Source organism: Gouania willdenowi, chromosome 15, assembly GCF_900634775.1.
Source record: "Gouania willdenowi chromosome 15, fGouWil2.1, whole genome shotgun sequence".
Lineage (NCBI taxonomy): Eukaryota > Metazoa > Chordata > Actinopteri > Blenniiformes > Gobiesocidae > Gouania > Gouania willdenowi.
The window spans coordinates 20,373,746-20,387,730 of record NC_041058.1 but is presented as its reverse complement, the minus strand read 5'-3'; the positions used below and the strand labels follow the sequence as shown (position 1 = coordinate 20,387,730).

Below are 13,985 nucleotides of genomic sequence, written 5' to 3'. Positions count from 1 at the left end.
ACACTAACTCGACCCACATTGGAAGCAGCAGACGTAGCAGCTTTGGTTTATTTCTAATGTAAACATAAAGTGACCTCCGAAGAATGTCAGACATGTTGACAAAGAAAGAATTCTACCACTCGTGAAAAAGATGTAGTTCTTTAACTTTACTGATGTGTCAGAATTAAATGTAATTAATGTTGAAGAACACGTGGAAGATGTTCTGAATGTGGAGTCATACAAATGTGGTAGCAATGGCCAGCACTTTGGTGTAATCCCCGTCCATGTTGCGTAGATTTGTTGGTAGAGGGACCTTGATGCGCGTTCCTGTTGGGTTTCCATTGTCCTCGATCAGAACCACGTTGTTAGAATCAAAGCGTGGAGTCATGCGATCCCCGGGCATCTTGTGTCCAACGATGAGTGCTTTCTTCTTCTCTCCTTTGATGGCGAGCAACACCCGATCACCAACTTTTCCTACGCCGTTCTTAGTGTAGACATGGATGACTCTGGGTGGGCGGTGATAAGGAGTATTTCCAAGTGAGCTGTTGTCCACCACACGCACCCTGGTCATTTTCTGGATAGCTGCTGACACAGCAGAAAGGCTGCACAGACAGGAAGTAAACACAGGGTCAAATGGAAGGTCTTTCACCTAAAGGTTCTCTGTTTATAACAGCGATGACATCGTCTAGTGTAGTGGTTTCTGTAAGGTTTTCTCTTAAATTTTTTGGCTCATGACCCCCATTTTATATCACAATATTCTGGAATATTGTGACATTAAAAAATCCCAATATCCCACGAGTAATGACCCCAAGGTTGAAAAACACTGGTTTTGTGAATCCTTTAACACTTTCACATGTGTAATAGAGGTTTTTTAATAGGAAATACATTGCTTTGCATCTTGAACTTTAAAAAATTAAAAAGCACACATTGCTCCTCAAACATACTGGCTTGTTTTTTTTTGTTTTGCCGTTAATTTTAAAAAGCTTTTATAATTGATGCTGGGGCACAACTAAAGATAGATTTAGCTGAAGTTAATAACACACACTACTACTACTATTATAAATAATGTCTTCAAGCTAGTATAATGGGACAAAAGAAACCTTAGTGTAACAGGATAAATGAATAACCACATGTGTTTACAGTACACTAGAGATCTGTGACCTCTTAGATTAAGGCCAATGAATCAATTTTGAGATGTCTATTTCTAGACACAAATAGATCAAATACGACAACAGTGATCAATATCAAATTAGAACATGATGTACATGGAACAGTGTGGTGGAGCACTCCATTAACTTTCATATTACTAAATGGAATCTCTGAAATAAGATACATTATAGGCTTGTTAAGGAAATACAACGTAATCCTTTTATTTCTAGCTTTAGACACATTCCCTTACAGTTGATATATTCACCTTAAAAAAATGTAAATAAATGTTAAAGCCAACATTTATAATTATGTACAGATTATTTAACACTGAGATATGTCAATTACCAGTTTTTCTATATTACACAATACATAATAGCAGTAGCACATAACAGCAACTATTAATCTAAGCCATATATTTGTGTATTATTTAATATTTTTAGCTTTTATTTGTTATTTGTAACATTTCAGCTTTTGATTTTAAAGATTTAAACAATGACCTAGTGTGACATTATTAAATTAACTATGTTTAACAATAAATGATTACATGCCATGAGAACAGGATATGTTATTAATCATGTATTTGCTCTGTCTATAGATTTAGGGGATTTTCTTTGATAAGTATGTGACTGTGAGAAGGTGGAAGTTATGTGGTCAGAATTGATGATTAAATAAACTTTAATTCTCAGTTGTTTTTCTTACCTAAACGTCCGCTGATGGATTGCAGTGGTTTCCATGTGTAGAGCAGTGAGAGACGCAGAGATTCGGAGCAGAGCCATGTTTTATAGTTCACAGCAAACACTGCAGCAGCCACACAAACACGTTACAATGTGTTGTTAGCATCTAGCTCGATAGCTAGCTGAAGATTTGACAGAAAGACACTTCTACCAGGACAAAGAGTTAGACACAGAGCTGCTAGAAAACCACAGTGTAACACTGTGTCAGTCAATAAATCAACAGCTGAGTCTGAGACCGTTAAATATGACTCCGTTCACAGTGTAGAGAAGCTAAAATGTTACCTTGCTCTTAACACGCCATGCCAATGTCAAACACTACGTCATCAACATGCGACATAGTTTAATTCCCAAGCTACAAAACGTCAAATAAACCATAAAAATTGGGTTTGAGTGGATTGTTTAACATGCACATGTCTTTATACAAACACAAGATTGTACAACACTGTTCAAAAATAAATAACAATAATCTGGAATCCGCCCAAGTTTTCTGGTCGTCAGTGTGTTTACCGTCACCATGACGGGCTAAGTAAGATGTAGACATATTGAACATAGAAGCGACACATCACATTCACATAAAAGTCAACGTTGAAAGGAAGAAAAGAAAAAGAAAAGGTATTGAAGGGAAGAACATCATTACCTATTTTAAATTAAATGAACTATGAACTATTGTTCTTTTTTTAATTTTATTTGTGAAGTTTCAGATTCATAAATGTAAATTTCAAAACTCAACTCCCATATTCAAGATGTACCTGATGTTGATTCTTATTTCTAAGTCTCTTAAATTAATTGCAAATAAGAAATGCACAATAATGATCGATAACCATGCAGTGGTATTCAACTTATAAGCTGCCACAGATATTATTAGTTAGTATTACCGTCATTGAGCTTTATTACCTCACCATGTAATTGTAAATCTTGTTGATGCATCTGCAGTTCAGATTATGAATTGGTATGACTGTTCCTTTAATGTCTATACACTGCAAACTTGTATCTTGTATCCTGTATCTGTAATAATTTTAGGTCATGCATTAAAATCAACAGAAAGGAGGGAATCAAAACACATTTTGTTGATGCAAGTTTTTAAACATTTCTTTTTTTTTTTAAATCATTATTTATGTCTCTTTATATTTACCTACTCCATCAGAATATTGTCATCATCATCATGATCCTTACACTTTCTTGTTTCCAATGTTAAGGTTAATACTACGGTGGTGGAGAAGTGAAAAACACTTTCATAAAGCTTTAAACAAATTGACATTGCATATGACAAATATAACAATACACTTTGATATGTGCTGAAACAACTTTCACAAATAGTAAAAAAAAAAAAAAAAAAAGTATTTACGAAGGTGTGTTTGTAAACATGAAAGACAACCATTTGGAAATGTGTTTCCTATAATGCTGTTTTTTGTTATGTTTTGTTGTTTTTTTAAAAAAAAATTAAATTTAGATACATCTTACAATGCAGTAGTTTTTATTATGAACATTAAAATAATAATAATAATAATAATAATATTTTTATAATTGTTGTTATGCAGATCACGTGGTTCCCTTTCACACGACTTATTGCTATCAAACTGAAAAAAATGATTATTTGTTGCACAAGCATTAAAAGTGTCAGTTTTCTGGCAATAAATGTAAAAGAAAAAGGCAGAGTAGCATGCACCAATCTGTAGAAACTATGTTACCGCTCTATGTGTTATTCGTTTGTTTGATGTGACGTCACGCTGACTCGCTATTAGCTGTAGTTCATCGACCGGCTGACAGACAGACGAGACCGCGGCAGCTTACGTTGATACACTGACAGCTAACGAGGCCGTGTGCTTATCCCACAGCACGGTAGGCCCAGCTCCAGAGTGCTTAATCTGCTATAGATCTGTAAAATTCAACGGCGGTGGTTGAATAAGCCTCCACCTGTTATTGTCGACGTCGAGTGGCCAATTTAGCTAGCATCCCCGTCACTGTGGATTGCTAGCTCACGTTAGCATTGTGATTATCTGCGCTCCTGCTGTCAAGTTAACAAGGTAAGGCTTAAAACAACATTTATCTTTGATTTTAGGGGTATTAGAACACTGTTATGAGCTGCCTTTTATTGGATGGGTGTCAGCACCCTGTTAGCTGTCTACGGCTCACCGAAAGGATGCTGTTCCCCGGTTAAGAGGCATTCCGCTACCCTTAGCATCAGGCTAACGGGAACCTGTAACAGGATCTGATCTCTTCATTATCAATACATCTTATGAGCTTTATTTTATCTCCGGATTTTCAAATTACAGTAATAAATAGTATTACTGTAATACTGTATCAACTGTAAAACAGTTGACACAACATTAGGACTCCCAACTAATATTAGGTATGTTCCCAACCAACTCTTTGTTCACTGTCTTTAACAATAACATGTTATTTAATAACTACCTGACAACATCCTCTTTATACCAAGTTATTAGTAGAAATATTGTGATCTGAGATCATTGTGCGAAAAAGGATGATTTGAGCACTGCTGAGCATCAAATTATCTCCACAGAGATGGAAAAAAAAAGTAAATGAATCAACATTTTGCATTTTCAAACCTTTTAATTAGTTTAAAGCACTGAACAACAAACATATGGACAACAAACGCTATAACAGGCAGTGATATTATCACTGATCAGTGTGATGAACTACTAAGGCAAGTCACTATGCAAAATGTTACAAAATTAAGTACTAAATCAGTGGTAAGAATAGCTGTTCAATAGGGATGTAACAATTCACTCAACTTCCGATACGATACTGGATTCACGATACGATTCTCTCAAGATTTATTTTACAAAATGAGACTGTAGACAAATTATGACTGAAAAATATTAAATTTTTTATTTGAAAATAAAAAGTACTGTACTTTTTATTTTATCTTTCATTGTCAAAAGAATCCCTTGATAAACTATGCAAAACAATGCAATTTAAATAAAAATAAATCCTAAATGAAATAAATAAATAGTGCAAATGAAGAAGAATCCTATTCATTTAAATTCTGGCTCTACAGTAAACTATGCAAAACTGCATAATAGTTACTTTTCTTTTTAAAAATGCAACTAAAAATGTATTTTGTGCCTTAACAATTGGACTTTAAAACAAATCCGATATTAAAGAAATAATATAATTAAACAAACTATGGCTTTCATTCTCTCTCTCTTGTTTCTCCCTTTCCTCTCTGTGCCTCTCTTACCTTGGATTTCACATGTTCTTTCTTTCTCACTTCTTTCATTTTGTCTTGGGGAAGCCAAAATGCTCCCACACTTTTGATTTAAAACACGGTAGTGCACACCGAATTTCAAATTATATATATATATATATATATATATATATTTTTTTTTTTAAGAAGTACTACGATTCAATTTCAGAGTATCGATGTGAACCGTGACACATTTGAATCGATTTTTAACTGCCTCACGATTAATCTTTACATCCCTACTGTTAAATAACACATTCGGTCGTCACATTAAACATCAACCAGTTGAGTAAACAGAGAAATGGATAAAGAGATATAGTGGTAAGTGAGGGATATTCAACTATAATGAAATACAATGTAGGGAAGCTTTGACTAAATTATATACAAACAAAACAACCATGTAATTATTGGCGGATGGGCATGCACCCACAGCTGGTGGCAGATAGCATTCAAATGCAACATCGTTTCTGCGTTTCCTGAACATTGATCATTTAGAAAATCTATAGTATCGCATAGTTGAAATATGTTGCACTTTAGTTAATAACTCACACAGCTGTTAGATTTATTATGTGACTGAAAAACAAACAAAACGTTTTTTTTTAATACTTTTTATTTACAATTTTATATTACATGGACAACAAAGAGAAAGAAAAACACACACAAAAAAATGATGAATAAAGAAAGAAAGAAAAAGAAAAAATAATAATTTTAGGGGGGGTAGTGCTCCTTGTGAATATTCAGTCTTTTATCTTGTAATCAGTCCATTTTGTCCAGTGTTTCCCAAAATTTCTCGACTGGGTTCTCAGGTAATGAGTCCATTTCTCCATTACGTATATTTCCTCCAGTGTATTTGTCCATTGAGTCACCGTTGGTGGGTCAACTTTCGTCCAATTTTTTGTGACGCTCTTTCTCGCTGCAATTGTCATTATTTTAAAAAGATAGGTATCACTTTTGGAGATGACTTCAACCGGTACAAGGCCAAGGTAAACAACAGGGTCTACAGGTATAGTACAACACAGTACATCTCCCATTACTTGTATGACCTCCCTCCAAAAGGCTTTTATTTTTGGACATAACCAGAAGATGTGTGAGTGGTCAGCATCCTCCTGCCCACAGCCCCTTCAGCACAGCTGTTCACATTTCAGTGTTTTCTTTAAAATTTGTGGTGTTATAAAGAAACGTACCAGGTTCTTCCAGCCAAATTCCCGCCATCTCCTTGAGCTGGTGGAGGTGTGCTGCGTGCCGCACATGCTGTACCACTCATCCTCAGATATCGTCATATTTAACTCCCTTTCCCACTTTTGTTTTATATAACAAGTGTTGGTTCCATTTTGTTTTAGGCTTTTATACAGTTTTGAGACCACCTTAGAGGGAGTGGCTTTGTATGCTTCTATTATGATTTCTACTAAATCGTTTCCTGCTGAGAGTTCTTTTCTGATTTCAGTGTCAAAAAAAGTTCCTTATCTGTAGATATCTATAAAAATCACCATTTTGCAAATCAAATTCTTTTTTAAGTTTGTCAAATGATTTTAATGTTTTAGGTGTTCTATCTTCCATCATTGTGCATAACGCAATCATCCCTTTGTCTCTCCATTTATTGAAAGTGTCGTCTATTTTTACTGGTGTGAATCGAGGTGTTTGGGAAGGCCAGATTAGTAGTTTAGAGTCATTTTCCAAGTTATATTTTTTTCCCTATCATTTTCCATAGTTTTAGTGTGTGCTCTACCATTAGCACCCATTAATTTTATTTCTGTCTCACCTATCAGGGTTTGTGGTTGGGATTGGCCCGTGTTTAACTCAATTTGTTTCCATTTAGCCTGATAATCTGGAGAACACCAGCAGACAGTGTCATCTGATCAGCTAAATAATACTCCCTTCAGATTTGGTAGTGCCAGCCCGCCCCATCTTTGTTCAGATGTAAAGTCTTAAATTTAAGCCTTGGTTTCTTTCTTTCCCAAATAAATTTTTTAATTTGTTTATTCCAGGCTAAAAATTGAGATTGTGGTATCTTGATTGATAATGCTGAAAAAAGAAACAGTAACTTTGGCAACACATTCATATTTATAGTTTCAATTCTAGCACTGAAATCTAAGGATAGTGCCGTCCATTGTGATAAGTCATTTTGTGTTTTGTCATTTATTTTAGTGTAGTTTGTTTCATAAAGTTTGTGTCTTGTGTAATCCAAGTTCCCAGATATTTAATTGAGTTTGTTTCTTCTTTCAGTCTGTATTCTTTCCGGATCGCCTTCTTTATAGAGGTGTTGATTGAGAGTATTTGTGTTTTAGAGATATTTAGAGAATAACCTGAGAGGGAGCCGAAATCATTTAACGTTTCCATCACTTTAGGGAGTGTCTCATTAGGGTTTTGGAGGTATAAAATTACGTCATCAGCAAAAAGTCCAATTTTGTGTCTAATCAATCCCTCTTTAGCTAAATTGATTCCATTTATATCTTTATGTTGTCTAATGGCCTGAGCCAGGGGCTCTATGAATATTGCGAAAAGAGTAGGACTTAAGCAACAACCCTGGCGAGTGCCTCTGTACAGTCTAAAACTATTTGTAAGGTGTCCATTTATTTTAATTCTAGCAGTTGGTTCACTATACAGCACCTGAATGCACTTGTTGAATTTGGTGTTGAAGCCTATTTTTTCTTGTACGTTGCTTAAAAATTTCCAGCTCACTTTATCGAAGGCTTTTTCAGCGTCTAGACTCATCACTGCTGCACTGATTTGTTCTTTGTTAATATGTTCTATTATATTTAGAGTTTGTCTTATATTGTCTTGAGTTTGGCGCCCTTTAATAAAGCCTGCCTGGTCTTCCTCTATTAAATCAGGTAGAAAGTGTTCTAATCTTTTTGATAAAATTGATGTAAATATTTTATAGTCAACATTCAACATTGATATTGGGCGGTAAGATTCACAGTATTCCTTATCTTTGCCCTCCTTGGGAATAACAGAGATGGTAGCCTCTTTCCAAGATGGTGGAATTTCTGCCTTATCTAGTGTCCAGTTGAAGGATTTCAACATAACCTGTGCAAGGGTCTCCTTAAAGATTTTATACCACTCGTTTGGAAAACCGTCACTCCCAGGGGTTTTGTTGTTTTTCAAATGTGTGATAGTTCTATGTATTTCCTTTAATGTTATGGGGGCTAATAATTTGTTGTTTTGCAAAGTTCCCAGTGAAGGGAGGTCAAGAGCGGATAGGTATTTCTTTATTTCCATTTCATCCACTTGTTTTCCCTTCGAATATAGAGATTTGTAGTAATTTCTGAATATTTCATTAATTTCTCGTGGATCAAATAATTCATTTTTAGTTTCGAGTTCTCTAATTTTATGTATTGAGTTCCGTATGTGTTTTGCTCTAAGTTGTTTTGCCAGGATCTTGCTCGCCTTTGGCCCTCATTCATAAAAGGTTTGCTTTATATATCTCAGTTTTTTTTCTGTCTTCATTCTGAATGTCCTCAAATTGTTTTTTTAATTTCCCTTATCTGTATGTCTCGTTCTTTATTAGGACTTTCCTGCTGTCGTCTTTCCTTATTTCTTAGAGTAATCTGTAGTTCATCATATTTTTCCTTTTTTTTTTTTTCATTTTAAAAATACAGTTTTTGCTGTAAGTTTTCCTCTCATTACTGCTTTAACTGTGTCCCACATTATAGTAGGTTTGGGGCTACCTTTCATGTTGTTTTCCATACAGTCAGAAATGTCTTTTTGGATTTTCATCATTACATCTTCACTGTTCAGAATACCGAGATTTAATCTCCATAAAGTGGTCTTAGGCTGATTTGTTCGATGTAATTTTAAATATATTATGTTGTGATCAGAGATATCTGCTGTTCCTATTGAGATTCTTTCACCCGGTGTCTGTCTGTGAGATTAATCAGGAAGAAGTCAACCCTGGAATGTACTCGATGAGTGGCTGAGTAGTGTGTAAAGTCTCTTTCTTGTTCATGCATATTTCTCCAAATATCACACAATCCCATCCCCTTTACAAATATATTGAGCAATTTTGATCTTGCCACTTTTTGTTTTTTTGAACTCGTAGTATCCAATAGAGGATTTAATATGGTGTTCCAGTCCCCCCCACAGATTAATATGCCTTCACTTTTTGTTAATATCAGATCAAACAAGTATCTTATAAAATATTTGTTACATTCTGGTGGAGCATATACATTTACCAATGTAACCAAGGAGTTATTGGTCTTCCCTTTCATTAGTGTATACCTGCCCTCTTTATCTCTGTTTTCTGAAATCAGCTCAAAATTGATCAAATTAGTGATCAGTATTGCCACGCCCCATTTACGGTTGTCTATTGGAGAGAGCACAGTTGACCGAGTCAAATTCCTCGTGTGTACAACATACACTTGGCCAATAAAGATGATTCTGATTCTGATTCTGATTCTGGGTTATGGCAGGAGCTAGAAAAAGTATTTTGATAACCAATTTTTTTTAAAAAAAAAAAGAAAAAAAAATGTACACACCTTTTAAACAAAAGATAAAAGAGGTCAATTTATCTCCTGTCTGAATGCAAATGCTGTTTAAAAAAAAACCCCATAAAAAACCCCAATTTATCAGTGGTAACGGTGAGAAACACAGAAATGCTGTGAAAAAGTGTATCAAGATTCATCGATTCATAATTGAATCGCAAACCTAAATATTCCCAAACCTGCCCAAGATCTAATAGTGAAACCAGGTCAACAATTCCTGACATTCTCCAGCCATTTATCAGATGAGCTGTATTTTATAGAGAGGAATATTAGGTATCAGATAAGTAAGTTGCAACATTTTCATAGTTTTATATGGACTTCATCACAAACATATAACAGTCAAAAGATTAGCTGTGATAGTTGTGGAATGTTTCTTCCTGGTTAATGAAAAGAACAGCCATGTAGTAGCTTGTAATCTTAATATAATGCCTCTGGGTCATACTGAGGTTATTTGTTGAAAAGATGAGATGGAATATACAAAACAAACGCTATGAACAATCACTTTGATTATAAACCATGTTTTTAACATTTTTGAGATTTTACTGCAGTTATCGGTTAATATAAAAATAACTTCTTCCACTAAATCTACAGGTGTGATTCAAAACTCTGTTTAGTGCAACTTGATAACAATGAAATCCCTGGTTTGACGAATCTTTTACCCACTGGACTTTCAATCATTGAAAGAACTTTTCTTTGGTTTGATCAAAAGTCATTTGTTGTCGCTCTAATCAGGTTTTCTCACCAAAGTTAACCTTAGAAAATTCTGTCCCATCTATGACTATTTCCCAATAGAAAAGCAGCAGGAAGTTATGTATTCATTGCAACACTGTTTAAGCACCAAAGTGCTGTAAGGGCGAGGACTAGTTTCACTGCTTTGCATTACATTGTCACCGCTGTGCAGCAGGATAAGGAAGCTATAGCTGTATCTGTGTGGTGTTTGGGGGAATGTAGCAGCTGTCAGCTGAGATTCAGTTTGACCAACGTTTATGACATCCAGGGCATGCAGCGTAGCATTCCACACAACTGAAAGCAGTATGCGCCGCACTGCTGTTTTCACACTCATGACTTATTTTAGGTTAGCCAAATTGAGTCAACCTATTTTGAATTATGTTATTTGAACTTGTTCATTAAAACTTCACATGACTTCCCTGTTGTTTTTGAATCAAACATCAAAAGCACCTTCCAGGCACTGCATGTTCTTATCCTGAACAGGGTCATGGACTACTGGAGCGTATCTTAGCTGACTTGGCTCAGGGTACAAGTCCATTCTGGGCAGATGACCAATCAATTGTGAGACAGATAAACAAATATGAATCTCATCATTAGACTGTATGAATTACGCTTCATCATACTTGTATTTTTGTTATTCTTATTTTAAATTCTGCTCATAAAAAAGAGCGGTGCTCTGAGCCCCTGACTGTATATCTGCCCTATCTAGTTTTGCTTATGACTTTGACGTATTTATCAGACCATCTTCTGACATAATCACAATCTGTGATAGCCCTCACCCATCCACTCAGCAGTCATCAATGATTTACAGGCTAATTCCAACAAGGCTATTAATGTATGAGCAAATGTTTATCAGCCATCAGCGCCGTTCTTCTAAAGCACAAAAGGAATGTTGTTCTGAAGCAAACCAAACAATGACCCTAATGGATGTCTAAATGCAGAATTATCTCTGTGTATTATTTGACACCCTCTTTAAACACTAATCCTGTTTCGTATTTTTTGTGTCTGAAATATTTATCACCAAGCTTGATTAAGGACACATGTGACATTTTGTTCTTTACATTAGTCGTCTTTATTATGTGTTGTAAATACAAGGTGGTGACTTGAGTGCCCGGAGCCATGTCGTGTAAATACTTGTCACAGGTTGTTTCTTTTTTTTTTTTTTTTTTTTTTTCCCAAGTTCCAACCTTTCGACTGTTTTTCAACAGCTAAGCTAACTAAACCCAGCATAAACATTTAATACTAATAATACTAATGGCACGATACATTTTCATTGCCTTGTGTAGTCCATATAGACTTGCCTGCTCATGTCTGAAATGTGCTTTTCATTTGATGCCATTAGGCGTCTGTATTTTGCTTTGTCCTGTCATGCATTCAGCTGGAAAAGCACAGAACAATTAAATGTTAGCATGCACCTGCCTGCACTGAATTAAATGATACACAGTATTGTCATGGTTTTTTAGTTGATTGGCTCTAGTGTTTGTATGTTGTTTGTCCAAATAAATGAGTTATTATCTCAAATCATTAACGCAGCCGTACAGTATTGTGTAGTTGACAGTAAACAAGAGTCCACCTCCAGGGCAAGTCTCGACTGGATAAGCTTCGGATGCTCTGTGTTTATTTGTATTTTAGGATGTGTGCTAGACCTTTGGTTACCATAGCAACCGTCATGTGCTTGTGAGTCACTGTGATGTACAATAATAGTCTAGTTGAATGTCTTTTAAGTGACAGAGAAAATCCAAATAGTTTTTATTCAAAAAAGTTGGCAATGGATAAAATTATGATGAAGTAATTTCAGATCATAACACTTTATGAATGTTGAATATTATTATTATTTTTGTTACTATTTATGCAGTAATGAGTGGAGGAAGCACATGTATACGGTACATTTTAGTTAAGTAAAATGCTGTGGACTGACTTCCATAGAATTTCTTTGACCTTGGCCACCAACCAAAATTGTGGATGTTTTATGACAATAAAAATTACATTATAGCGCCAAATCCAACTAAGTCATCTGCAATTTACATCAAATTTAAAGTTGCACATTTTGGCATGCAGCAGCAAAATCACATTCAAAGTGACGTTGATGCTGGTTTTGTTTGACTTTGTTACAATATTTCTGTTAGGGTTGGAAGTCAATGTAATGCCATCAGTTGAAGAAAATTTAACCATCCCATTATATACATTTATAGCAAAGAAAGCGTACTGTAAACCCTACACAGTTATGTTGGCTAATGCTGCAGTAATCGATTAATAATGTAAGAGAAATCACTTTTTGCAGTCTTTATGCTTCTTCTACTTATTCCACAAAAACATGGAAGAATTGAAAGAAAATAAACACAGCTGTTAAACAGGCAGTACTGCAATAAAGGCCTAATAAGAAACATTGCTCAAATAAACACTACACTGTTTCACTAAATGGTGCAAAATCATTATCAAAATTAAGGTAGAACAAAACTTTTTCCCCAAAGTTCAACTAACAATAACATTTTAGTATTTAACTTAAAAAGTAAGACAAAACAAATTCAATTTTACAACAAATGCAGCTTTCTTAAATATGAAGCAAAAAAGCAGAACATCACTGTATTTTTTAACAAAAATATTGCTGTGTATATATGTTATTTATATTTATGCAATTTGTTCTGTTTTTCTGTTTCCATTATTAATGATTTTCGTACATCAATGTGAATTTTTAAATGATTAAAATTACAAGGAGGAACAGGTGATGTCAAATCTTTAATCATGGTCGCTTTAGTTTTATATGGAATTAAACTGAAAAAATTAAGGTTTTAGGCCCATATTTACATATCTGCCTTAACTAAATATAAGTGTTTTGCAACAAAGTCCACTGTGTTAAATAGACCCCATAAAGTGCTGCTAAGAAATGCTAAAACTGATTTACAATAAACACACCGCACATTGCTATCTTTTTGTTCAGTGTGTAATGATCCAACATTTTAGGTCGCTGTCTTTTTTTTTTTTAAGTAAACAGTGATTTTTGCAGCTTTTTCAGCCAAACACTGCTGCCCATGGAAGTATGTAGCAGAAGTGGAGCTGCAGTGTTTAATTAAAAGCGAGTCGTGCGGGTGGATCACACCAAGTCTCATTTTCTGAATCGATTTAGTCGGTTTAGTCACTGAATCGTTTCAGGCTTAATGTTGGCGAAAAAGTCTTTTAAACAGAAATTTGAAGTTGATAATTTAATCTGAAATCTACTCTTCATTTCTGGAGGTTAGTGTTGAATGTTAAGAGGCCTCCATTGGGTCGATGGTTCCATGATGCATCTGAAGGCACAGGGGGTTGTTGTTTCCTGCTTGGGTTGAGGCAGGTCCATTTGAACTCTGTGGTCTATCAGCTTATTGTCCAGCTCCGGCTGCGTCTCTCGTCAGTGATGTCACAGCATACCAGAGAGCAGATAAATGAGTTAGTGTTAGGGCAGATGAGCAGCATTGTGGATACTGCTGGTAATAGTGGGTAGAAGGGCACAAGGAAAGCACTTCAAGTGTGAAAAAACAAAGCATTTGTCAACTTTTGCCAAAAGACTTGCAAATGCATGCTGGTTCCACGTTGACTAAAGCTTGTTCAACGCTGTCGGCCTTTTTTTTGGTATGTAATGTTAAAAATGTTTAAAATACTAATAAAATATGATCATTTAATAACAAAAAAAGCAGCATTTGATAATATACTAATCCCAGTTTTACACAAGTG

The 13,985-nt window shown here is 35.1% G+C and overlaps 2 protein-coding genes across 5 annotated transcripts in view; one reads left to right on the top strand and one right to left on the bottom strand.

The window, feature by feature from the left end:
- Positions 1 to 126: 126 nt before the first annotated feature.
- Positions 127 to 2,331, bottom strand: mrpl14 (mitochondrial ribosomal protein L14). 2 transcript variants are annotated; one of them, XM_028467970.1, is made up of 3 exons: positions 2,145 to 2,331; positions 1,828 to 1,926; positions 127 to 581 (listed from the first exon to the last, which is right to left on the bottom strand). In XM_028467970.1, the coding sequence occupies exons 2-3, from the start codon at positions 1,902 to 1,904 to the stop codon at positions 215 to 217; spliced, it is 444 nt and encodes a 147-aa protein (XP_028323771.1). In that variant the 5' UTR covers positions 1,905 to 1,926; positions 2,145 to 2,331; the 3' UTR covers positions 127 to 214. The 2 variants fall into 2 exon arrangements, with proteins under 2 accessions (XP_028323771.1, XP_028323770.1); XM_028467969.1 differs by having other exon boundaries at positions 1,828 to 2,330.
- Positions 2,332 to 3,614: 1,283 nt separating this feature from the next.
- LOC114476890 (CSC1-like protein 2) overlaps positions 3,615 to 13,985 on the top strand; it is a 28,712-nt gene continuing 18,341 nt past the window's right edge. For all 3 annotated transcript variants that reach the window (XM_028468887.1, XM_028468886.1, XM_028468884.1), the window contains exon 1: positions 3,615 to 3,886. The gene's annotated coding sequence lies outside the window, so the exon portion shown is untranslated. The remainder of the gene's footprint in view (positions 3,887 to 13,985) is intronic.